At 56.7% G+C, this 26,650-nt stretch overlaps 1 protein-coding gene across 2 annotated transcripts in view; it reads left to right on the top strand.

Annotated features, from left to right (window-relative positions):
• Nucleotides 1-26,650, top strand: part of RPS6KA2 (ribosomal protein S6 kinase A2) — a 304,538-nt gene that overhangs the window by 39,678 nt on the left and 238,210 nt on the right. Inside the window, exon 4 of one of the 2 annotated variants that reach the window (XM_032837181.1) lies at nt 7,586-7,636. In XM_032837181.1, the coding sequence (XP_032693072.1) occupies nt 7,586-7,636 (51 nt within the window). Of the gene's footprint in view, nt 1-7,585; nt 7,637-15,611; nt 15,688-26,650 lie in introns of those variants that run through there. The other variant, XM_032837184.1, reaches the window with a different exon arrangement.

Below are 26,650 nucleotides of genomic sequence, written 5' to 3'. Positions count from 1 at the left end.
GTTTGCGTCTCTGTGTAGATACTTAAAAGTGACATCTGTGGCCGTGAGGTGCGTGCGCTTCCGGGACTGACTTGGGATGGACATATCCGTGTCCAAGCGGGCTGGACCCATTTACTCTCCCTTCGGCGAGTCACCAGTCGTCCTTCTTCCGGATGTTCACAACTGCCACTGAGACGCCGTTTGGCGCCCTTCGGCTATTTCTTTTAAAGGCTTATTTTTATTTATTTTCGGGGGCTGGGGCAGACCGAGAGGGAAGAGAATCTTGGGCAGACTCCGTACCTGACGCAGGGCTCGATCTCGGGGTCCGGGGATCACGACCTGAGCAGAGATCAAGAGTTGGACGGTGGCACCCAGATGCCCCACTTCTGCTACTTTTAGGAGTAAAGATTTTGCTTATCTGAGGAGGATGAAAGCCCCTCTCCGCCTCTCTCTACTTTATGCGTTAACCCTGACATGTCTCTGGTGCTGACTCTTTTCGAGACACACGGGTTATGAGTATGTCCTTCCGGTCTGGGGCCTGTTTCAACCTTGTGGCGTCTTCTGTCATGCAAACTATTTCTTATTTACATGTAGTCAAATCTATTGATTTTTAAAAAGATAATGTGTGGATTTTTGACTTGTTCGAAAAATCCTTTAATAGTTCAAGTAAAAATACAATCTCCTGAATGTCCTTTTAACAGTTCTGTAGTTCAGCTTTGTCCCATCTTGGTCTGGGATCTATTTTTGTCCGTGGTAGGAGGCTGGTCCGTCACTTGGCCGGAACCCCTCGTCCGTCCCTCAGTGTCCGGTCTGTCCTCCTTTGAGCTCTCGCGTGTGGGGATGGCCTCTGGGCTCTGTTGGGCTCCTCGCACGGATGTGATCCCTCTGGCACTGCCGTGGGTGCTGACACCCGTCCGATCGCGAGTGTCTCCTGCTTGTCCATCTTCCAGACGGTGTTGGCTGCTTTTCAGCCCTCACTCTTTGACTTGAATCCCAGGAAAAAAGATTCCTGCTTGGGTTGATGATGGTCATTGCATAAAATGTATAGATACATTTGGGAAAAGTGAGACTTCTTCTCCTCCCCCTCCTCGCCTCTCCCACTCCCCCTCCTCCAATTAAGATTTCTATTCCGGAATGGGATATTTATTCTTACTTACTTTGGTTTTCTTTTATTTCTTTCAATAAAGTTTTTCATATTTTCCATAAACTCCTTACAGACTTTCGTTCGATACACTATACTTCACAGGTTCCCTTTTTTCCCTCTTTTCTTGTCTCTCTCCCTCCTCCTCCTTTTTGCAATTTTGAACGTCGTCTCTTCAAATGGTTTCTGCTGGTGGACAAAAGCTCTGCTGACTTCTGCATATTACTGCCAGGTTCGGTGACCGTCACCGTCTCTGATTCGCAGGAGTAAGTTGTCAGCCCGTCTGCCCCGATTTCGCAGAGGATTCAACAGTCTCTGACCACCGTGTTTGTCTACATTTACTTCTACCACGTCTCTTTGGAGTTTGAAACTATTATTTTATGTTCTGTTCGTGCCGCCTGCCGCTGTAGGAAGTCCGTGGTGCGGCTGGGCCCTTCTCTGGCTCTGCTGGCTTCTCCTCAGGCCACATCTCAGGTTCCGAGATTCCGGGCTGAAGGTCACTTTGGAGCCTCGCCCCTTCTGTGCGGATCCCTGGCAGCCTGGCTGCGGACCGTGTCCGCCCACGGGGCGCCCTGGTGGGTCTGCGGCGGCTCAGGGGAATTCCCGGCGTGGAGGCTACATCCGTGTGGAACTCAGCATGACCCTCTGGTGACTATAAATCCACCCGGACTCGTGGGGGCATGGGCCCGGCATGTTCAACGATTGGGATGACTTAAAAAAAAAATATTTTACTGGATCCCAGACCACATGAGGAGAGTTTCCTGATTCTCACCCGCCCAGTGGGATTGCTGTCCCAGCTGCCCCCTCCCCAGGCCAGCCGAGTGTCCCGGCTTCCCACGGCCGGCTCCGCGCCAGTCCCTCACTCACGGGGCCGGGCTCTCCTTTCCTGTACCTGCGTGAGTGTGAAAACCCGCCACCAACAGCAAAATGACAACCCGATTGGAAAAGGGCAGAGGACGTGGACAGACATTCCTCCAAGGAACCCACACAAGTGACCAAAAGCACGATGAATGATCACTGACCATTAGGGAAATGCAGGCCAGACCCACAAGGAGGTACCATTTCACCCCCACTAAAATGACCACAAGAAGGAGAAGAAGGAAGAGGAGGAGGAAGAGGAGGGGGAGGGGAGAAAAGAAAATGCCCAGTAACAAGTTCTGAGTGAGGAGCTCAGGATGCTGCGGGTGGGACTGTAAAGTGGCTTCCCTGCTCTGGAAGAATCCGGCAGTTCCCGACCCTGTTACCGTAACTCACAACCCCACCTCGAGACCCAGGCCCACCTGGGTGAGCCCCGGACGCCAGCGCAGGCTGTGGCAGCTTGGCTCGCAGCTGGTGGCGACAGGAAGAGCCGGGGCCCTGCTGGCCGGAGTTGGGCTGAGTGAGGAGCCGAGGGCCGCACAGCCGTGAAAGGAACGAGGGACCCGTGTGTGCTGCCCCCAGACGAGCCTCAGAAACATGACGCCGTGGGAGGGAAGCCGGACGCCCTCCGGGGTCTGGCTGGGTTTGCAGCAAGTGCAGGGAGGCTGCAGGGCTGGGGGGAGGAGGGCCGCGGGGGTGCGGGTGCGGACTCCTCATGGGTCCCTGGTGGGCGACAAAAATATTCGGAGTGGACCGTGGCCCGATGGCACAACAGTGACAATGTGCTTCCTGACGCTGCTCATCTCGAAATGGTTAGTTTTATCTTATGTGAAATTTGCCTCAGTTAGAAAAATATTTTTAAAAAATCAGAATTCAAAGACGACAGAAACTGCGAGGCCCCAATTGGTGGGGATCCAGCCCGTGGCCCGCGTCCTTCAGTCCCTGTGGGTTCCCCGTCCTTCCTGCCACGCGGGCTGCTCATCGAGGGACGTTTTCCCGTCGTCTCTAAGTGTGCGCCGTGACATCCTCGTCACCGGATGTCCCTGCTGTTTGCCGGAAGTGCACGTGCTCCGCGCGGCCCTGTTTTACCACCTGGCTGACCCCTGAGCCCCGGGGAGGGGAAGGAGCTCCGAGCTGCAATCCAGAACCTTCTCCCGCTGGGACTAGGCACACGGCCTCCTGGCTTGGTTCATCTAGAAAGACTCCGGCCCCGGCCCAGGACCACAGTGGCTGGCCGGGCGGACGTCCCCGTTGGTGCCGTCACGTCGCCTCCACGACCCTCGGGGAAGGAGCCACCCAGACACAGCCGAGGGTCTCTGGGGCTTTAGGCTCCCAGCAGAGGAAGGGACACGGGGTTCTGGAGAACAGCCCTGACCGTTCGGGCTCTGTGGGACCTTCGTGCTTGGTCCCTGGGGGAGCACATCCATGAGGTCGCGCGGGTCAACGCTGTCCTCTCTGGCTGCGGAGCCCAGGTGGGGGAATTCACAGTGGCCGTCCCAGTGCACTTGGGGAGGAGGAGGAGCGCCGGGCTTCGGGAGGACGGCGGGGAGGACGGCGGGGCCGCGGACACACACACACTCCAACAGCGGGGTGCCTGCGTGGCGGTGGGGGTGGGGGAGAGTGTGTGCCGGAGCCACGTCCCATCACAGATATTTAAGAATCAACACCGCAGAGAAAAGGGTGCATAAACCCGACATCTTCGATTAGACATTTGGGGAACTTCTGAACGTTCTGGAACAACAGAATCAACGCCGGTTTATGGCCCCATTACCTACAGGAAACGGGATTCAGCCCGGCCCGGCTCACCTTCCTGGGAAGCCGCGCTGCGCGGCGGACGGCTCTCTGGCGCCATCTGCTGTTCGTCTGTGGCGGTGCTGCCCCTCCCGTGGAGGTGGGACCCCAGCCAGATACACAGCAGTTAGATCTCCTCCCGCACCCCTGGGGTCAACTTCCAAGCGATCGCAGACCCGAAGCACAGATGCCAGCACTCGAGGGGCGAGATGTCTCTGAGGCCCGCTGAGCCACTCGGATTTGGGGAGCGCCTTCCTGCAAGGTGGCCGACATGGACAGGCTACTGCGTGCCCCGTGTCCAAAGCCTGTTGCCCCTTTCTCCCAACTTCCCCAGAGGCCAGGTGCTGCCCCAGCTGTGCAAACAGGGAAACCGAGGCCACAGCTAACGGCTAAGTCATCTGCCCCACGTCTGGTGGCAGGAGGCAGCCAGGAGCCTGAGCCCTGCTAGCTGCCACTGCACCTGCTGTCTGTCTGTGCCAGGGGGGCCCCAGCCTGCCCCAAGACCACACGGTCAGCCCTGGGCTTGGGCAGTAACTTAAAGCCACAGCAACATTCCAGGAAAACCAGGGCTTAAAGTGTGGAGCTTTCTCCGCATCCCGGGTGCTGGTTTCACCGACGAAGGATAGTGTGTCTTCACTCTATCGCCTGCGTGCCTGGCCAAGCGTGGCTTTGGAGGACGGTGCACAAAGTCTGCAGGGCACTCCGTTGTCTAGTAAACAGGGACTCTGGGAGCAAGCCAGACCCTGTGCATTATAGAGTTGGGCTGTCCACTCTCCTCCCTGGAAGGTCAGTCTCTACAGACCCACCGAGTCACATGATGCTTGGCCACCAGACTAGGAATTCCAAGTGCTGTGAGCACTACAGTGGGGACCTCTCACTTGTTCTGTGGCATGTGATTGCTTTCTAGAGCTTTCCAAAAATATTCAAGTCATGTTTTTTCCAGAATGGTTATTGACACTTTGTCTAGATATTTCTGATATTTTCTTTCAAGTTAACAAAGCACCAGCATATTTGCCCCGTCCGCTTATTTTAACAAGTCTGAAGAGTTTCCTCTTCGTGGAACACACCTGGACTCCCGTCTGTGTGCGAGCTGCCTCATACCCTCGTCCCTCTAGTTTTTCCCTGGGGAGCTGACTGTGATGCTATTGAACTTGCACCAGGTGCATTTTGACAAGAACCCAGTCACAGGGGTGTAACAGGAAGACAGAGGACGGGCCCGACTCCTCTTGCGATGGAAACCCGAGTTAGCATCTTCCGGCTCGCCCCTCTCTCCCCTCCACCTGCCTTCTGTCTCCTTCCCTACCTGCCGTAATCACAGGTGCTCCGAGGGAGGAGGTTGGGACCTGCAGGGACATCCTCTCCGCTCATCCTGGATTGAAATGGGGTAGGAAGGATGGGGATCAGCCCTTTTGGAGTTGAAAGATCCCCTGCTCCCTGCCCCCCACATTTGGCTCAGGAGCTGAGCCTGGCAGCTGACGATGGAGTCGAGGGAATGGAGAAGAGTTGGGAGGAAGGGACATGAAGGGGTCTGCGGTTGGGGGTGGGGTGTGCGCCTGCCAGATGGTTAGTAGACCAGCATTTCATTTCTGTTTGACCTGATGCCCCCACTTACTTCGCTGACTCCTATTGGTGAAGTGGGGGACCCAGAAAATGAAGGGGAAGGAGACTCCATGACTGTGACTAAGAGATCATGCAAATTCAGCATCTCGAGTTTCCAGGGAGATCCCCCAAACGTTGAACACTCGGTACTCACAGCCTCGGGGCTTCAAGCCAGCCCGGGCTGGGGGCACCGTGTGTGCTACGGCTCCCCCGTAGAAGGTGACCGGTTGGTGGGTCGGTCATGGGCTTGGGTCGGGCAGTGGATGAATGCATGATTCTATGGCCCTTTGGGGACTCGCCAACGTGGCATTGATACCGCGTTAGACCTCACACTGTTTTTCAAGTTACAGAAACCACATCAAAGTGGCATAAGCACGATGGGCAATTTATCAGCCCCTGTGGTTGGAAAAGATAGTGCTTCTGGTGGGTTTGCATGCGAGGCCCTAACACGGACTGTCCCTCTGGGCCCAGGCAGGCGCGTTTCCCAGGCACGAGAAGCACAGACTCCAGGCGAAGCCGGCCGCTGGGACAGCCCGGGCCGTGGCTCTCCTGGAGCCCTGGGTAGGCCTCACCTGTTGCAGGGTTCATGCCGTCTCAGAACAGACACTGTGCCCAGACAGCGACCAGGCCCGAGTCACGGCCCTGCCTGGGCGATGGGTGATCCCAGCAGGCTCACGCTGTCCTGGGCTTTGCGGGACTGACTCCCTGTAGAAGGGAAGGTGCCTTCTCCGTGAAGGGGGACAGGCTGCGGGGAGGAGAACCACGGTGTTTGCTGCCTCTGCCCTCTGCAGGCCCAGCGCCGTACAAGTGTGTGTGCTATTGAACGCTCCCCGTCCAGCTGGGGGACAGGAAACAGGGACGCAGGGACAGGAGAGCGAGGGCTCTCAACCTTGACCCCACATTAGCAGCACCCAGACGCACGGTCGGCTCTGACGCAGCAGGATTCTGTCCCTGCACGGCCGATGGAGGTCCGGGACTGCGCTGAGATGCAGGTGTTTCAGGGAGCCTGGGGACACTTGGTCCAGCGACTGACTCATGGTTTCAGCTCAGGTTGTGATCTCAGGGTCGTGGGGTTGAGCCCCGTGTGGGGCTCTGCACTGGGCTTGGAATCTGCTTGAGATTCCCTCTGCCCGCCCCACTCTCTCTCCCATTCTTGTTCTTGTCTCTAACATAAATAAATAAATAAAATCTTTTAAAAAAAAGGAAAAAAGCTTCAGATGTTTCTAGCATGCGCCAACCACGGAGAGGCAGGGCTGTGGGGAAACCGAGGCTGTGGCAGGTGGGCTGCCAGCTGTGTGGTGGTGTAGGTTGAAGCTGAGAAAATTCATGGCCAGCAACGCAGAATTCTCTTGCGGCGGATGCCTCGGGCCTCTCTGTGGTCCGTGAGGGGGCGCGGGTCCCCGTGTGGTCATGAGCCGTGATCGCTCATGAGGGCTGCAGGAGAATTGTTTAAAATCTGATTTCCTTCCACCCCTTATTTTGCAGCAGATATGAGCCAGGGAGCAGGGAACGGAAGGGAGAGGAGGGGAGAAAACAGAAAAGGGAAACTGAGACCCGTGGTTCGGGGGTGCAGAAACACAACCAGCCTGGCTTTCTGTTTCCAAATTCCTAAAGCACTTTGCTAAGCAAGCTCTGCGGGCTGCTCACACTCATCTAGCCCGAGCACGGCGCGGGGTGAGGCGGGGATGCTGGAAGTGGGTTTCTGGCTTGCACCCCACGATGGAACCCGGCCGGGCTGTCGCTAGCTGAGCACTCGTGTGCGCTCAGACCCCAAGCCCTCGCGGTCCCATAGCCGGAATGATTGCCTCCCAGGGAACCGAGAGCCGGCGGGTCACCTTAGGACGTCTGTCTCGTTCCATTAGTGATAGCTCCTGCTAATTAAATATGTGTCTGGACTAGAAACCAGTGACTCTTTGGGGTTTTTTTTGGTTGTTTTTTTGGGTTGAGTTTTGAGGTTGGTAATGGGAACATCATCACTTCCTTTGGCTGAATTGTAAAGTTGCACAAAAGTTTGCAAGTTCCTTTCTTCTGCTGTTTGCTTTGCGCTTCCTGGAAGATCGAGCGACTCTTCTACTTCTTTAGCACCATGTGGAGGTTAATGTTTAGAAGCAAAAAGCTCCCCGGCTTGGTGAGTGTCTCCCCGTCCTCGCCGCACAGCGGCTCGCCGGTGCCGTCCTGCGACTTACAGCACTTTCTCTTTCCTTTCTGCTTCGACAGGGCAAGTGGGACTCGGCCTTGCCTGAGACCAAGCCAGCGGCGCCCGGGGAGGTAAGAGCTGCCACGCTCGCTCGTCTCTCCGTGAGACTCTGAGCTCCAGTTTTAGGAGAATGTCGCGTGTGACGTGTTCTTTCAGCTTCTCGGGTTCAGTCACTGCTCAGTGCAGCAGACCCGGCGGGGGCGTGCCCTCGGGTGGGTGGGGGTCCCACACAGTGACGTTCAATTATCTCACGTTCTGGGTGAAGTAGAGACACGCCGGGGCTTGTGCAGTAACGTCTCTGTAGAGCAGGGATCTGCCTTGCGTGCGAAGCCGGGACAGTCTCCTGCTCCCCCTGAGGACGGCGTGTTCTGTTCCGAGTCTGTGACCCCCTGGGACGTCATACACGGGATTCCATGAGCGGTATTCCTCCAACTCTATCACGCCTTCAAAATCAGCCGGAGCTTCCTGGCGAGAGAGCCCTCTGAACGAGGTGGCCCTGGGGTGGGGGCTGGCCCCGAGCTGGGTCTGCCCAGAGCGGCGGGAGCCCTCTGGCCCCACACAGAGGTCAGGTCCTCATCGGAAGCTTTTCTGGGAATTGGGCCGCAAATGGGTCATTTTAGATGAAGGTAGGTTTCCTGCAGTATTTCGAGCGGCAGTGGTTTGAGCAGTAACGTCACAAGTAAGAAGTTGGGTGAAGTGGTTTTATGGCTGTTTTGCTTCTCGTGGCTCCCACGACGCCGCTCTGTGAGACGCCGTGCGCTCCGCAAAGCCGTGGCGTCTTTGCCCGTCAGGCTGCATGTTCACAGCGGGCGTGGCGGGAGCAGAACGAGGGGCCTGGGCCTCACGGGGGCCAGACGGGTCATTTGAAACCTGGGTGCCGGTCAGGCTGGTTTGACGTCTCTGAGAGCATCGGACCTCGTTCTGGTTCACCCTGAACAAAATACACAGTGACCCCCCCACTCGGCGTCTGGCAGCTTTCTGGGGTCCTGCTTCCCAGGCCTTGTTGAGGGGCTGGGCTGCCCTGTTGCGTGAGCAGGTCAGGGGCAGTGCACAGAAGCAATGGGCTTCCCAGCAGCAACTCCGTGGGGCTGCAAGTCCCAGAGACGACAGAGAGTCCTGGCCCGTTCCAGGAGCCCGTGTCCCGGAGCAAAGGAAGCCCGTCTATGAACGGTCAGTCTCGCATCTGACCACTGGCATCCACGGAATTGTACTGTCGTGCTTTTAGCAAACTTACGGTACTGCCGTCTGCATCCAGTAGATTTTTGTAAGTAGCTTAACGCTAAGAAACTGGTGGAGAAAAGCTTCTCTGTACCACCGTGCTGTGCCAGTTGGAGCTTCCTTAGTAGACATAAACGTTGTGTCCGTGGCACTGAGGGTTGGTGATGGTGACTTACAGTCTGTAACATCTTGAGGCGGTTCTCGTCACTTTGGCTAAGTGACTGGACAGGCGTGGCTGGACAGGCGTCTGCATGCCCGTTTGCTTCGCAGCCTCGTGCAGAGACACTCGAAATAAGGCATGTCGTGGTGGGAGGGAATGGCCCTTCTCCTCTTGTGACCTCTGTGCAGTCTGGTTTGTAGCCTGTTCAAGGGAAAACCCATTCCGCTCTTGTTGGGGATCCCTATCAGGGTTCTTGCTGGGCGACAGGTGGGAGGGATGCGCCCGGATGCTGCGGCATGGGGCGTAGGCGCGGGACTCTGGTGCTCACTCTGTCCTCAGGGTGGGAGCCCACCATGCAGCCGAGCCTCCCTGCTGGCTGGGCTCCGGGTGAAGGCGTCCTCCTCCACGCCTACCCCAGAGACGCACTGGGGACCCCGTGTCACTTAGCAGTCCTCCTCGGAGGGACGGAAGACAGGGCACGCAGGGGCCCCAGGGCAGGTGGTGGGGAAGGCGCATCAGACTCAGACCCCCCATGCGTCTGGTCACACGTCTCCATGGCCCACGCGGGCGCCCATGGAAGGGTCCAGAACGGTGGTGGTGGCAGAGCAAGCCGCGACCAAGAAGGAACATGTCTGCAACCTCTGTGAGTGTTCCATACCCCGCGAGTCATCAGGAGAGAGAGAGAAATGCATAGTCCCTTTCCTGCATTTAATCACCGGGCGTCCCTCCACCTTCAGCAGAAACCCAGCAAAGCATTTAGGGGCCGGTTCTCTGCTAGGAACGCCCTTGGATCGAGGTCACACTTTGAACTTTCCCTTCAGGATAGTTGGAGAAAAAACAAACATTAACTTCGAGGAAAAACGTTGAACCCCAAATTTTAGCATATTTAGCTAGAGTCTAGTTCCCAACCAAAACCAGATAAGATTGAGAGGAAAACAAAACAAAACACCAAAAAAGTCACAAGTCTTTTTCTTAAGTTCTAGGATCACAGGTGATTTTTTTTTGGTGAGATTTTCTGTAATTTTCAAAGAATTCTCTACTACTTGTAAAATAATTATACTTGAAAAAAATAATGAGCTAGGACTCAAGTCATCCTAAAAGTATTAAAATGACTAGAATTGTTGGGTGGTGATAGATTATAGATGTCTTGGATTTAGTGACATATGGAAAACTCTAGGATCTTTGGCGATGTCGCCAATTGAAGATGTCGTTTCATGATATTTAGTGACAAATAGCACAAAGGAATTCAATTCAATTAACTGGCAAGTCATTGCAATTTACTAATGCAGCCTGGAAGGGGTTGCTGCTGTAATCCGTATCCCAAGCAACCCAACGGGAGCTTTTGTTTGAATGTGTAATTCACCTCGTGACTTCCTCCTGTTGTCATCATAGCCACTAAGATATCGACCTCGGGTGAACCCCGAGAATCAGGAAAGTCCCTGTGGCAGATGTGGGGGGACGGTGTCCGCAGAAGGACCGCTCATCACCGAGCACCCGCCACCCTCCCCGGCAACTTTGCGGGGCGACTTTTCCTTTACTCTTCCTGCGTTTCCCAGGAGGAAGGGAAGGTCAGGAGGCCAGAAGGAAGTTGCTCTGTCATGCAGCTGAAGGGGAGGCTCGGCCTCCTGCCTCTCGGACACCTGGGATGCTCTTTACGTTGTTCTACGGATGCCGGCTCGACCTCTTACAGCCCAGGCTCAGGTCTGGGCCGAGATCTCTAAACCGTGGTCCTGGGGAAAAAAATAAAGCGCTACAGGACATTATGGCTACCTTTTATGATCTACGAAAGGGTAAATGAAGCCGTTGTTTCTTTATGACGGTGCGGCTTATTTAAGCCTCCGCACCGATGTGCCGGCGCTCGCCCCTGAGCTGTGGGTGCATCGGGGGACCAGCCACACGGCCCCATGGCCGTGGAAAGTGTTAGAGCCGGGAGCAGCCCGGGAGGCGCTGTGGGCGCACGCGGCAGCCGGTGGTCGCGGACGGGAGCCACTGCCCCAGCGAGCTGGCCGGCCGGGGTCACCTGCGGAACAGTGGCCCCGACAACGCCGAGCTTCTCCCAGCCCTGGATTCTCGCACACCTTTGGAAACACTACTTCTTCGTCTGGAGAGGTTACGGTCCTTACAGTGTTGGCCCCGCAAGGCCTCGCATGGTTTTTCCGCTGGAGGGGTCGTCCATGTTCCTGTCTCAGAGCGACACTACTCATCCGATCCTGATTCTTCCTCTGGGTGTTTTCCTTCCTCAGCACAGGGCGACCTCTCTGTACCACCGTGTCGGCGGCCGGCGGCAGGGCCTTGCAGTGGGGTTACGGAACGGCTGGGCCGGAGGCCCCTAGAGCTGGGCAAGGGTCCTTTCCTTTCCCCACTTGGCTACTTGGTGACTATGACCTTGACCCAGGCTGTGTTGTTAACTGCTGGGCCTCTGGACTGCAGGGAATTAGAGCAAAACCGTTGGATCTTTCAAGGACTTTGTTTTTCTTTCCCGCCTGCCCGGACACACACTGGTGCACCTGCAGATACAGAACGTGTGGTGCGAAAACGTCTCACACGTCTGTGAAGATAGAGATGTTTGCTGCCGTTGGTCGCCAGATTCCTTCTAGAAACACTTTCCCTCCCGTTACTAGAAGCTGCCCGTTCGTGATGAAGGGTTTCCGCTGCATTTTTCAGCTCCTGTGCTGAGGGAAACCCATGGCGCCCACGGGGGCAGGGTACGGCGCCCACGGGGGCAGGGTTCAGCCCCCTCCTGACCTATGCACCTGCGAGTCGTGGGCTGGCTCTCCTCCTGCCTCAGCCGCCCGGGAGAGCCTCCCCTTCTCTCCTTCCCTCTCTGCCCCATAACGGCCTAGTGTGGTGCTTCAGTTCTACCACAGCTGCTCTGCGAGAGCGCACACGGACGACTGTAGCCTGCCCTCTTTCCCGGCCCATGGAAAGGAAGGACACGACAAACACGTCGTGCTGTCTTGGGCCAGGCCTGGGCTGGTCTATCTGATTCCATGGGGACCCGAGAAATGGGACACCGGTACTAGGTTTTCCAGGGGAAGACCCCCCACTGAGGCCCCGCGGTCTACCTGGCCGTGTCCGACGGAAACGTGAGCGGATGCTTTCTGTGGTGGTTCGTTTCTTGGGCGTGATTGTGCAAGCGTCTTCTTTCTGCCGGTGAAGATGGACGCCCACGGTGATGACCGCAGCGGTCTCTTTAAGGCACTGGCCAACACACAGGGATCGCTGGTGCTCAAAATTATGTCTTTTGAAAAAGTATTTGGAAGATGAATACGCCAGGACTGCCATGGAGCTCTACCACGGCATGAAAGGCAATTGCTTGTTAGTCGCCATGACAACGTCCAGTCCACGGGCTCACGTATACCTGCAATTAAATTCCATTAGGAAGGGAAGGTCACCAGTGCCACTAGATTTACCGCGGCTGCGGTTTAGCTAGAGACCAAAGACCCGATCCGTTTTGCTAATGCGTTTTCAAAAGCACCGAGTCTTCGGGAACTACTTCCTCATCCTCTTGAGGTCCTGGTACAAACAGCCTGATGATTTGAGGGCCGCACTGTTCAGACCCTCTGCTCCCTGGTCCTCCTGCCCTGCCCCCTCTGTGCTCACACACACACTGCCACCAGGTGAAGACAGGGAGGGAGACTTGCCGGTGAGCGCACTCTTTCAAATGCCCTGGGGCGAAACATGGGGTGCTGGAAAGAGGACCTTTCTGGCCGAGCTTCTTCCCGCGTTTTCTGCAGTGCACGTTAGCCTGGGCCGGCCCATTTCCCGGGGAGGGCAGCAGGCTCGGTGTCTCCATTCAAAACGAGTTCCTCACCCTCTCCGCCAAGCGTGACTGGGGCGCTGCTGAGATGACTCCTGTACAGCTCTCGGGATTTCTTCTTTTATAGGAGACCAGAGAGGTGCGCCCTTAGAAGCAGGTGTTGAAGCCTTTGATTTTATTCTGCCTGGAAAATAATCAAAGAAACTGTGACCCCAGACAAGCCCACGGTCCTTTCTCCGAAGGGCCACCCCCAGTGGCCAACCTCAGTGTCACCTGAGCTGTGAACCACCCTGCGTGAGATAAGTTTATTTTCAAGGGGTTACGTCTATTTTAGATAGAGAAAATGAACTTCCCGTGTGTATTCCCTGCAATTGTGATAATATTAGAACTTCAACAACCCTCCCTCCACCAACAAAAATTCAGTAAAAAATTCCAAGTTTCAGTCAAGCCTGGATACAATATTCTTTCACTAAAGCAAAGGATTATTAAAATAATCAAAATCTCCAGGAAGGATCACAGGAGCCCAGGTTTTAAGGAAAGTGTTTTATGTGGTCCTCCTTCGACGCTCCGGAAGACCGTGGAGGGGGCTTGACGCGGTGTGAACTTCTCTTGTAGGGGAAGGCCATGGAGCTAGAATGTGTTTCCAGCTTCCAAGGCTTTGAGAATCCCAGACTGAACTGTGCAGTGACCGTCTGGGCCCAGACGAAGAGATAAGAAATTTGGTGAGAACAGGGAGAAGTCTCCTTTCTAGTAATTGTCCGATGTTAGTATTTTGTGCCAGCTCTCAGGACCAAAATGGAACAGAGGTCTTTTTTTCTTTTCTTTCCTTTTCTTTTCTTTTCTTTTTTAAGCGGGGGCACTTTTCTCTACTGTCATAATCTGGCCTATGAGCAAACCGTGCTTTATTCTCCAAGTGCGTAAGCTCAGGGGTATGATCGTTCGATTAGAATGTGCTCGTTGTCTGTGGCTCCAGCATGGGGAAAGATGTGTGTAAAACAAGCGATGTAGGCACATGTTCTGAAAATCCCGTATTTCTAGGCTCCTAACAAAGTCTTTCCAGCGGGAGGTGTGATGAGTAAAGTTCTGCTTTAGAATGTGCCGCAGAAGGGCTGGCCTGGTCATTACTCTTCCCGAAGCTCTTACGTTACTACTGATGTGTGTGTGCGTGTGCACAGACAGGACACGGACAGGATGAACGTGTGCGAGTCTGAGGGGTGTGTGTCTGCACGGAGAGGACACAGGGATGAGCGCGTGCGAGTCGGTTCTGCCCTTCGAGGAAAGGGACGTTTCGCGTACGTTCTCCAGCGACAGTGGAGTGAATGGAAAGGTGTCTGGTTGGAACAGATTTCCTGGGACGACAACCACTTGCGAGTGGACAGTGGTGCAGCTCATTCTGTTGGGTTGGAAACGACGTCTCCTGGAGCGTCTCGGTGTAGGGAGGAGATGGATGGGGCCATCCTGAGTTGGGGCAGTTTCTATCCCTTTCATCTTCAATTTCTTCTTTGTCTTGGATCCCTTCTCTCCACGCCCTACATTTTAAAAAAAAATTTTATTAATTTATTTGACACACAGAGAGGGAGAGTGCCCAGCAGGCAGAGTGGCAGGCAGAGGGAGAGGGGGAAGCAGACTCTCTGCTGAGCAAGGGAGCCCAGAGGTGGGGCTCGATCCCAGGACCCTGGGATCATGACTTGATCCAAAGGCGGATGCTTAACCGACTGAGCCACCCAGATGCCCCACACGCCCTACATTTTTATACCAACTTATTTCTACTCCTGCTCCCGAAACAATGTCTTCTGTTATCTGTCAGCCAAAAGCTGATGGTCAGTGGATTTTCTGTGCTGCATCTTTAGATCTTAGGAGGAGAAGCCAATTATGCGCTCACAAGAAGCTTTATTTATTTATTTTTTAAAGATTTTATTTATTTATTTGACAGAGAGAGAGATCACAAGTAGGCAGAGAGGCAGGCAGAAAGGGGGAAGCGGGCTCCCTGCTGAGTGAGAGCCCGATGCGGGGCTCGATCCCAGGACCCTGGGATCATGACCCGAGCCGAAGGCAGAGGCTTAACCCACTGAGCCACCCAGGCGCCCCATCACAAGAAGCTTTAAAAACACCAGGGCTCTAGGTGCCACCCTGGCCTTGCTCCTTGCTCCCAGGTTTCGTGTGAAACCTCTCACGCTTGTGGCACGGTGAGATAAGGCTCGGTGCTAGTGGCGGACGCAAAGGCTGATTATTCTGCAGGAAATAGGGCGCTCCGTTGTCACCAGGAAGGCAAAGCCGATTTTTCTGTTGCCCAGAGAGGCCCCACGCCCAGTTAGCCGGCAAGAGTGCTCCGCTGAAGACGGAAAGTGTGTGCGGGCGTGAGGCGCAGGTGTCAGCTGGAGGGTGGGACAGTGAGTCACGCAATGCTCTCGCAGAACCCGTGGCTGTTAGTGGACCCAGGGCCACCTGAAACAAGAAGCCACCGTTTTTATGTGCCTCTCCCCTGCCGGGTAGTGTGGCCGTGCTGGGCTGGGGTGGGCTGCGAGGCGGGCTGCGTGGAGGGGGCTCCCTGCCCGCCCCCTGAAGCGCAGCCGACACTTTGGAACATCCGACTTCTTCCCCGTGAAGCCCCCGCTTTGACGGCTTTGGCCGGGTGTTGTGGGAAAGGCTGTGAGGGCTCAGCCGAGTCTGTGAGCTCCCCTGAGAGCAGGAGAGACGGCCCGGCTCCAGGCGATTCCTCTCCCGCTTTCCCCCTTCACTTGGGAGCCGGCCAGGCTCTGCGGGAACAGCCCACCCCAGGGCGCCGCGGGGTGCGGGGGAAGTGAGGGGGTCGAGCTGCCTGCGAAGGCGCCAGGGGGAGGGCGGGCCGAGCTGCAGGGGTGCGGACAGCGGCAGCAGCAGCTCGCAATGGCCCAGACACCCCGCAGGACCGGCCCCCGGGCTCCTGGGCACACACGATGATCAGGTTGCCCCACAGGAAGCTGCACAAACTCTTCCTCAGGAAGGTAAGGGGGCGACGGGGTGCTTGCACGGGGGCCCGGGGGCAGGGCTGACCGTTTGCTGCTGGGAAGTCCCTGCTGTCCTCTGTCTCCTGCAGGGAGGGCGGGGGTCAGAGCTGTTCTCGGGGGAGGGAGGCCGTGACGCCGTGACGCCGGAGTCACGGGCTGGGGCTGCGTGCCAGAGCAGGTCCGTGTCTGCCCTCCCTCCTGCCCGAGGGCCGTCCCCGCGATGGCTGCGCCGTCCCGCGCTCGCTCGGCGCCGTCGCACAGTCAGGGAGGTCAGGCCCGGGCCGCAGGTGTGCGATGTCGGAAGCCCAGGGAGCGGGATGACGATGCTGGCGCTGATTGAAACCGTTGCGGAAAGCGGAGGTTCTACGAGACATTCGGCAGGCGGCCCTTACAGTCTTTCCTTTTTAAAAAAATTTCCATCAGAGTAAAATGCCTATCCCAGAAAAATTTGCCATTTTCAAAATTGGCTGTTTTCACCATTTCACATTTTCGTCAACCATTTAAACCATTTCCGAGCGCCCCGCGGGCAGGGGTGTCCACCTCAGCCCCGGGGCTGCCCCCAGCGCCCTCTGCGGAGCGCGCCCAGCTTCCAGGACGGAGGCTCTGCCCCGCGAACGCGCCGTCCCCACCGCTCGGCCCCGCGCTCGCCCGCTTGTACGTCCGCTCACACACGCTGACCCTGAGCAGCGAGCCTGTGCCTCTCTGTAAGGTCTGAGCCAGGCCAAGTAGCCTCTAGTCTGTCTGTCTGTCTGTCGGATTTGCTGGAGAAACTGCTTTGAGCTGTAGCCCTTGGGGAGGAGGCTATGAAATACAGACTTCCAGAAATCACCGACACACCGACACGGTATGGGATTTGAGTCAATGCTTTTTTGAGAAAATCTGTGATTTTCCAAATTCATATATATATCTATTTTTATGCTAGACAAGAAATGTTCTGATTTCTCTTGTTTCACTTTAGTAAATATCTTTAAATGGTTGTATGCTTGTTGTAGGCTGTTTTGTGGCTAACGAAAATGTTACTTGTAGATCCTAATGCATGAAGATATAATTTGAAGATGAACTTGGGTTTCACTTTTAAAATCACTCCTGAAATACTATTTGTAGTGATTTTTTAAGCTATTTCCGTCACTTTGGGGGTTAAGTAACCTGAAGCATTAAGGAGATAAGGGGTGTGCCCTCCGTGCAGAAGTGTGGATGGATCTACTTGCACAAGTTCACCCCGGACTTGTGTCCCCTCGCCCACCCCTGCCAGCCCGCCACCATCAACCCTGTGTCCTCACATGGTGTTGGTGCCATCGGCATGAACGCGGAGGCTCTAGGAGTCCGTCCTCGCTGATTTGCCTCCTTTCCCTAAAGACATCAATAGAGATAACAGTTCTAATCAAAATGAGATTAAAAAAAACAAGTACATGCATGTAGGGGTGGGGAGGAAATAAGGTAGAAAAAATGAATCTGAAGCTGGGTGTGAGGTGAGTGCCCAAACGGAGGGAAGGGGCTCCTCATGCTCGCAGATGGGGCGCCGTGGGTATCCTTCTGAGACCGCCAGCTCCCTGAGGAGTGGGACAGACACAGACTGAGCGAAAACAAGCCAAAACCCCAAACCAGGCATTCAGGTTAATGCATGTCTTTCTGTCCCTGAGCCCAGAGACCTTCCTAGAGAGGACAGCACGGGAAACACGGGAGCAATGCCTTCTGCTGAGTGTGCAGCGTTTTTAACCATGTTTTTTGTAATGCCCTGAATTGTAGGCTCGGGGGTAAGACCAATACACAAAACACAAAAGCACTTGAATCAGAAGTTGACCCCCCGCAGTCCAGGCCGACAGCTGTCTGGAGATCTGACGTCATGAGGGACGTCAGAAGCCACGTGGACAGACGCGTGGACGTTGGACCTTCAGACGGTGCTCCGGAACTCTGGGGAGGGAGTCTGTGCGTTTCGTTAGGATGTTGTGGCCTGAGTTTGGGTTCCTCGACAAGGACAGGGATACAGAGTTTCTGTGCCGCAGGTTATGAGAAGGGGCGCACAGAATTGGGCCCTGGGAGGGGTCTTAGAAATCACAGAGTCTGCTACTCATTTTCTAGACGAGGAGACTGAGGGTCCCAGACATCGAAATGCCCAAGATCACGCAGACAGCACATGGCAGAGTGGGGCCCTTCTCCTTGCGCCGTGATGGGCAGCTGTGTCGGGGGTCAGCACTGCCCCCAGAGAACTGGGATAGGACCCTGCCCACCCATGTCAACCATCCGTTACCTCCTGTATTTGACACTCTGACATCTGGGGAGGCTGACCCCAGAGTGACTGCCCCTCCCAGCGTGAGCCAGTTCCTAGAGACAGCAGATCGCTCCCCAGGAGTGCGCCTTTCACCTGCAAGCCGGTTCCTTCTGCGGGGCTCTCTCACTCTAAGCTACTAACCCCCCCCCCTCCTCACCCCGGAGAAGGGATCAGACAGCGAGCCCCCCACCCTCTGCACTCCAGAGCAGGGACCAGATAACTTTGGGTAGCCTGACACCCCCGAGCCCACTGAAATCCTCCAAACTAGCCTGTCCTGAGCCTCCCGACCCTACCTCACCTGTTCCTCCCCATGGAAACCTCAGTAAAGGTCCCCCGTACTCTCTGGCCCTGACTGACCCGGCTTCCCCTGTGGCCCTGCATGTCAGCTGTGCCCCCACCTCTTGGGGACGGGAGTCACAGACCGTCTTCCCTGTGGCAGCTGTCTCCTGCTCACTGGCCTTGCCATCCCCAAGGACTTATCCAGCCTGTATTGTACAGCAGTGTCCATTGTTTCTGGAACATTCAGTGCACGTGTTGTGTGGACTAAGACAGGTGAGATCCCGTCCCCATGGCTGAGAGTGCGTGGTGGGTGGTTATGATGAAGCCAGCCAGGAGGGTGGGGCCCAGAGGCCACCTGGGCCCTGAGAGGGGGTGGGGACCACGTATGGCTGGGGGCCTGGGCCGTGGAGAATCAGCACGAGAGAGCATCGCACAGGAAGTTCACGGCACGAGCAAAGGCACGGTCCAGAACTGGGTCCTCGCCCTGGTGTCGATTAACAGTGTCTGGTAAGAACGTGCGTTCAGGGAGCGGACCCCAAGTTTCCGGTTGTGGACCCCGGAGCCCACAGGCAGCTCATTCGTGGGTTCTCCCAGTCTCACGGACACTGAAGATGTTTACCAAGCACGCTGCGTGATAATAGTGATAACGTCATCATGATGTCCCACAAGTGCGCGTCACCACAGGTCACGGGACCAGCCCGACTGTGTCGCAGGTGAAAGGTGCTTCTCACGGTGAGAAACTCGCACCAGAGTGTTTGATCTCTTTCCCTCTGGATCTGCTGCTAAACGGCGATGTGACTTTTTATTAAGCTCATCTGAACTGAAGTGTTTTTGTTTTTACAACGTGCCGTAACGTTAGAAACTTAGCTGTGGAAGAACAAGGATGGTGGTGATTGGTGATTTTTGTGTGTGTGTAGGACATTTTGTGTCCGTAGGACAAGATGAAACCGTCCAACAGCATTATCTGCAGCTACTCTGTAATCAGAAGTATAAGCAATAGGGGCGCCTGGGTGGCTCAGTGGGTTAAGCCTCTGCCTTCAGCTCGGGTCGTGATCCCAGGGTCCTGGGATGGAGCCCTGAGTCAGGCCCTCTGCTCAGCGGGGAGCCTGCTTCCTCCTCTCTCTCTGCCTGCCTCTCTGCCTACTTGTGATCTCTGTCTGTCAAATAAATAAATAAAATCTTAAAAAAAAAGAAGTATAAGCAATAAAGTTTTGACTTGTTAGAAACGAGCAGGGAGAAATATAATTACATTGTTTTAAAGACTGAAGCTTGAGAAGGGTTTCTGGTGCATTTGAGGGACACTTAGAAGACGGATAGAAGTGTCCAAAGGCAGTTCACATGGAGGGTTATGTAAAGACGCTGATACAAAACGTACCGTTTCTTACAAACTGGTTGCAGGTCAAGGAGAGAGGAGAGAGTGTCTTGGAAAGTATAATTCAGTAACCATTTGCCCATTTACTGATTCTCTTCTCATTTTAGCAATGAAAAATTCTGTTTAAAGGAAATTGATAACAGTGAAACCTCATAGAAATTGAGAAGTCAGCTAAAATGTAAGCAGCTGGTGTCGTAGGAAAGAACGGGAAAGTCGTTCTGGGAATGACTGGGAACTGTCCCCCGTCTGATGTCTCTCTCTGGCTCACACAGTGAGGATGGCCTTGTGGCTCCCCAGACCCCATGATCCTCTCAGACCGGCAAAGCCACCAACTTGGGCTTCATTTCTCTGCTTGTCATAGACTCCTGACCCCCATGGCACATACTTATGTCTTATGGTGATGGTGTATGTGACGGATGACACTGCTCTTTAGGAATGAGTAGAGAGACCCAGGGGTCCGCCTCCCATCACGATGGCTGCGAGTGGAAAGAAAATACCAAGACAGCCTCGCCTCCAGTGAATATCAAGGCCGCTTAGGTTGCAAAACACAACAGAGGTTTTTAGTGTCTTACTGGGTCTTTACAGACCCAGTTTTCTGAAGTTGTGACCTCAGTTTGGTTAGTGAGAGGCTTAAGTCACAGTGGGCAAAGGACGTCGGGTGAGTACTGTGGCGATGCCGTGTCTTTGTTCTAAGGACTATGGTTCATCCGTTCCATGAGTATGGAGGTTCGAGAGCGAGGCGCCAGCTGGGTACCAGGGTCGCCACAGTGAGCAAGATGACCGGGTCTACCCTCTGACAGTCCTGCAGGACAACTGGCCCTCTGCCTGTGGTGAACCGCAGGCTCCAGATGGGACTGGGACGCACTGAATGCCACATCCAGGGAAACAGCCTTGTTCGCCCTCCTGCGGAAGGCACCCCCTGGGCGAGCTGCTCATGGCAAGCGGGTCACAGCCGCTCGGCTGCGAGCACCATCAGGACTGGAAGTGTCGAGCTCCCAGTGGAATGTGTGAGGCTCACTGCAAGGCCGGGGCCTGGGCCACGGTGAACACACAGGGAAGACGTCCCCGAGAGCGTCCATTCCCCCGGGTCCAGGTCTCACCAGGAAATGAGCCACCAGCACCAAACTGGAAGGATGGCGGTGGGAGAGACAGGCAGGGTGGAGGGGCATGAGCGGTGGCATGTCAGGATTCGAACCCGCGTCCCTCTCTGAGGTTGGAACTACTCTGTAGGCTGTCTTTCCGTCTGACTATGTGGGACAGCCCAAGGACGGGGTCTCCAAGGCCCAGAAGCTTCCTCTGATAGAGTCACTCTGTGATAACCTTCTCTTACAAATGCATTGTTGGTCCTTGAATTGGTTATTTAACGAGCCATCATTTCGTTAGCCAGTGTCCTCTTCTGAAGTCAGCGGGTCCTTACAGTCTTACTAACGCATCAAGCTCTCTCTGTAAAGATTTCTTTCTCCTTATTCTGAGTTACTCCCCGGTTCTTGAATCGGAGGCTTTGTAACGAGTGCTGCTCCAGCTTTCCTCACGGCCTTGTGGGCGCGCAGACGTCCCTTGGGGCCCGTCTCCATTGTGAACTTCCCACCGAGCTCAGCTGCTAGCGGTAGGGGGCCGCCTGACCCCCCGGTTTGTGAGGCCGGCCCCTCCTGGAGGATAAATACTACAAGCAAAATTGTTAGAAACAAAGTCTTTATTGAAAAGAATAAACATTGATTTTTACAAAATTTCTAATAATTGCAAGTCAGCCAGGGATGAGTTTTTAAAGCAAGAATTTAAAAAAAAATTAACACACAGGTACAGAACTCCTGCCTTTTTGACTAGACAGGAAAAAGGTAGTGAATCGTAATGTTCACAGATCGGGTCCACCGCTATCGCTCTCTGCTCTTCAAGGTCGTTTTCTTGTGGCAAGACCGGCTTCCGCCTCTCAGGATCTTTGCTCCACAGCCTGCGAGCCGCAAACAGTCGTGATGAAGGGTGTTTGTCTTCGAGGTTCCAGGGATCCACGCATTTGTCTGGCTTTGCAGGAAATCCCAATTTGCCTAAGTGCTAGAATCCGCTAGTGATACGACGTCCAGTCCAACTGGCTTGAGCTGAAGAAATGGAAGCTCCTGGGGCTCCCGGACTGGAGACTTGGGAACGCCGTGACCCGGCTCTGACACACCCCCTTCCTGCCAGGCTCCTTACCAGGACAGGGTCTTCCCCAGGCGCTCCCAGGGTGCTGTTGCGCGTCAGTGCACGCCTAGTCTGGCAGGAGAGAGGGGCCTTGCCTCCACCCCTCTGCGTCTGTTGCCGGACCCCAAGGGCGAGACGGGGGTGGACCCCCGGCAGACTCGTATCTTCCGCGGGCCTCCCCTCTGAGGGTTACCAGCAGGTGCTCGGCTGTTCCCACAGCAGCCATATGGCCCCCAGCACGCCTGCAGAAGAGGTCCTCCCCGTGACGCATGCGGTTCCCGGCCCCGGAATTCATCGCATGCCTTAGCCTGCGAACCCTCCGGAGTCCCCAAGCCAGCGGGCCGGCGTCCCGTGCCCCCTGAAGAACGACAGGCAGCTTCGAGGTCCTGCCTGTGAGGTTTCCAGGAAGCAGCATGGGGTTGACCCAACCTGCTGATGTGCAGAAAAGACCCCGTAGTGTCTTTTATCTTGGTCTGTCCCCGCACACCTGAAAGGCTGCCGGCCCCTGGGGCTGCGGGGCCGTTCAGGGTGATGTGCTCTGTGATCTGCTGAGCGGCGGGATGGGAGGCAGGGCCGTGCTCCCAGAGGACGTGACACACCTGAGTTTGGCCGCTGCGGCCCCGCCTCCTTTAAGGCAAATAGAATCTGTCCCCCAGGAGTTGGGCCTTTCTCTCCGCATGTGATCGTAACCTATGCAGCTGGAGAGCGAGCCCAGCCTTTGGGGATGCGCCCCCTGCCCAGGGGAGGGCTGGATGTGTGGAACTTTGGTTCCCGTTGCTGGGTACCAGTGCACTGCTTGAGTCAGGGACCTGCCGGGCTCAAGCCACACGGCCCTCCTTCCTAAAGCCCAGGGGTGAGGCTTCCATGGGACGGCCCCAGTGAGCGATGCTGTCCTCTGTCCCCGAGCGACACGCCAGGAACATAGCAGGTGGCTGCCCTCACACACTGATCGTCTAGGCTACCGGGAGGAGGACTGTGTGCTCTTGGGGACAGTGACGGGACAGAGAAGAGGAGCAGTGCGGTCAGAAGGAGGCCGTGCTTCGAGAGTCCAGAGGAAGCACAAAGGAAGGAGCCAGGTGTCTGCGAGGACAGGAAGGGCCCATGTGGGGCTCCGGGAGGGAATGCGGGCAGGGAGGACACGGGTGTGTGAGTGTGCACATGGGGAGGGGGACACAGGGCCTCAAAGTCCGCGGTGAGGACACGGTGAGTCCCAGGCCCACATCAGGCTGCCAGGAGGCAGCTTCAGAGCAGCTGGGACAGGAAGTGGCCAGAGGGCTCGGAGCCCCGTGCGCCCAGCATGAGTCTGTCACAGAAGCCTGGGAAAGTCGGCGGTACTCGGACCGGCATCTGCAGCTGAGACAGAAGTTCCAGGCCCAGCAGCTTGGACGGCCGTGGCAGGGACCCCGTGAGGCCAGACCCCCCCTCCAGCTCCCCGACGCTGCTCCCTACACCAGCAGCACTTCTCCCACCAGCGTTCTAACTGCCCCCACCTGCCCTCACCTGCACAGGTTCCAGGTGGGAGGGCACAGCAGCCGCAGGCTTGGATGGGCCCGGCTGGACTGGACCCCGGCCGAGGTCCGTGGCTCCTGGGGCGTGACAAGGGTCAGGTGGGCTCCGGTGAGCTTGCTTGTGTTTGAAGCAACACACCCCAGCAGCACGGGTCCTAACCTCCGAGCCAGCTGGGCGTCTGACTGTGCTCAGTCATGTTGTTCAGGAGACCGTTGCCTGCGTGTAAGCATGCCCAGGGATGGACGTCTGCCACGGCCGCGGTGGAACGTTCTCTGTGCTCACGCACAGGCGGGGACCTGACGGCCTCAAGAGGTCCTCGGCCCGCGTGTGTGACTGCCACTGTCCGCAGCCCCAGAGCCAGCAGCATCCCAGCCGTGGGTGTCCCGGCCTGAACGGGGATTGCGCTCCGAAGGCCAGTCGGTACCGGGTCGCACAGCAGGCTGGCCCCCAAGCTCAGCAGCGCCCGCACCTTTGGCTCCTGGACCAAGGTCTTGTTCCCACACGCATCAGAGCCCTGTGCAGCTCGGAGATCACAGTCTGCTTTACCAAAATGACTGTCACAGGAAAGTTGTAGGGCCAGCGGCCCTGGTCCTAGTCGGCAGGACCAGAAGGAATGAGTGTCATTGGCCATGACGTGAGCAATCATAGAGACCAAGGCTGACCATTGTGGCTCAAGGGACCGAGGGCTTGTGGGTCAGGTTATGTACTTACCGGGCAAGAGTAGCAGCGTCTTCACGTGCGCTTTGACCTGGTGGCTCTCTCCAAATTAGTCTCTTATCTTCTGAGTCATTGTCATAACAGGGGTTTTAACCTCCATGCTTTGGTAGATGGTGTGAACAGTGACCCACCACCGTGTTTTTGGCCAGCTTGAGGTCCCCGGGCCCACAGAGCCTCCATGTCCACACTTTCCGCCTGCACTCCCAACACGGGGGAGCACCGGCCTCACATCCAGTCCTGTGTGCCCCCAAATTCACGTGTGGAGAGTCCTATCCCCAGGACCTCTGAGGGAGACCGTATCAGGGCCTTTACAGGGGCTTAAATGAGAATGCTGTCCCTTGGGGGGCGCTGACCTGTATGGCTGGTGTTTTCACAGGAAGAGATTAGGGCACAGACACACATGGGCCAAGCAGGTGCGGCCCAGGGAGCAGGCCCAGCGGGGAGGCCCGGGCCTGCCGATGCCAGATTGCGGATGTGGTCTCCATGCAGGGGAGACCGAGTGTCTGCTGGGAGCAGCCCAGCCTGTGGGGTCTGTTCCGCGGCCCTCCTGATGCTACAGGGAGGGACTGGAGAAGGAGGACCAGGAACCAGCCTTCCCGGGTGGGATGGACGCCTGACTCTTGAGGCTCTGGCGGGCAGGGTGTGCCTCCATGGGCTCTGGCTGCAGCCGCCACAGTCGTCACTGACTGCATCTGGGGACAGCTTCCTCGTCCTTCGGAAACGGGGAACAGAGAGCGGCCAGAACACAGCAGGAGCTGTGCCCCACAGCCACGTGTCCCCAGGGGTTCTGGCCTCTGCTCATCCACCGTGGGCCCCGCCGCCCCTCCCGGGGCTCATCCCTCCAGCATCTGCCTGCGGCCACAGCGCCAAACGGCCTAGCATTGTTTATCCTCCTGCTTGTCGCCATAGAGGCCGTGCTGGGAAACGAGGAAAATGCCCGCGGGATCCTCGTGGCCCCAGGAGCCCTCCTCCGGCTGCACGCTGCCCTCCCCAGCCTGGGGTGACACACGGGCTGCAGGTGTCAAGCCTCTGTGTGCTCATATCCGTGGCCACCATGGCCCACGAGCCACCCGCAGTCTGGCGGGCCAGGGGCTGCCCCGAGGCCTTCGCCTCCCCGGCCAAGGGTGAGCGGCCCCACTGCAGGCCTCAGGAGGTCACCACGTCGGCGGGGCCGGGTGTCCTCAGGGATCTGGAAAGGAGAATGCAGGTGAGTGGACAGCGTCGCACGAGGGCCACGGGCCTCGTGGGAGGAAGGGCCACACTGCGAGCTTCAGCGTTCATGCCCGGACATGGGGCCGCGGACCTGCCGCCTGGAAACTCAGGCATCTGGGGAGGAGCAGACACAGAGACTTGCCCCCACCACGGGCTCGGGCCCCAGCGCCAACCCTTGGCTTTGATGGGGAGGACGGGCCTTCTGGCTGCGCGCGAAGATGTCTGAGAAGGAAAATAGTCACAGCTCCGTGTCCCTCTAAGTCTCGCTCTGTTTCTTGCTTGAAGGGAGGTGGGGCTGTGCGTGCCTGGGAGCCCAGACCCGCGGGACTGGGCGGGTCTGTCATTTGGGCCACGTGAGCGCGGAAGGTGAGGACGAGAGGGAGAGAGGCCCCTGGCCACGTCCGTACGCTTGGTGGACGGCCGGCTGAGCGGACACAGACTGAAGCCCTGTGCGCGTCCCCATGTGACGGGGCCCGGAGTGCAGGACGGGCCTACTGAGCGCTCCGTGGAGTCACGGCCGTTGTTAGAGCCGCGAGGGCCAAGCCTCCGCTGGGTGTTCAACCGTGCGCGGCTGCACGTCTGCATGCCCGCTAGTCTACATCGTGGGCTCCTTCAGAAGGGTGACACGGCGAAGCCGCTGGGGCCTGGAACACGCTTGGACTGAGAGTTTTGCGCCGCCAGGCTGAGCCCTGGGGCTGCCGTCTCTCCAGGGAACTGTCCTGAGCATGTCCTCCCCATGTGGCTGGGAGGGTCCTCGCCTGTGCCCGGCCGGGGCACCCACGACCCTGCAGACCTGGCTCCCATGGGCTGCCTCCCCGCGGGGGTGGCTCTGTCCTCATGTGGTGAGCACACGGGGCCGCTTCCCTGGTGAGTCCTGTCCTGGGGCTGGCCATGCAGAGCGCATGGCCGTCTCCGCCAGCTGGTTGGGGACACTCAAGATCGCCGGCGCCTGGGGCTCACGAGCATTGCTAGAGAAATGGGCAGAAATAAAACAGAAGGCATTTGGGGGGCAGTGGAAACAGATCCTTCTTGCCCCATTTTTAGAATAGCTTTGGGGGAAATATATTAGCTTTTTAAATACCGGTTCTTTAGCTCCGTGATAAATGTCTTAGGGAGCGTCCTGGCCTCCTGCCAGGAGGATGCTGTGGCCTTAACTCCCATGCCTCCAGCAGAGTGACTCCTGCTTCCTTCTGGAACTGTCCGGTTGTGCGTGTGTCCAGCCCCTCAGGGTCAGCGAAGGCACAACCTGGAACAAGAGTCACCCTTGTCCTGGCCCCCCTCCCCCCAGGGCCGGTGCAACGGTCAATGCAATCGTGACGGAGCCCCGCAGCTGGAGCTCGCACTTGCTCACATTGTTAGATGGGCCTCGTGATGAGGGAAACGTGCTTGGTGGAGGACCCTGCTGCGTGCCGCGGAGGGGAAGGAAG

The sequence above is a fragment of the Lontra canadensis genome, unplaced genomic scaffold (assembly GCF_010015895.1).
Source record: "Lontra canadensis isolate GAN:19392208 unplaced genomic scaffold, GSC_riverotter_1.0 scaffold97, whole genome shotgun sequence".
Lineage (NCBI taxonomy): Eukaryota > Metazoa > Chordata > Mammalia > Carnivora > Mustelidae > Lontra > Lontra canadensis.
This window is presented reverse-complemented; position numbering and strand designations above follow the sequence as displayed.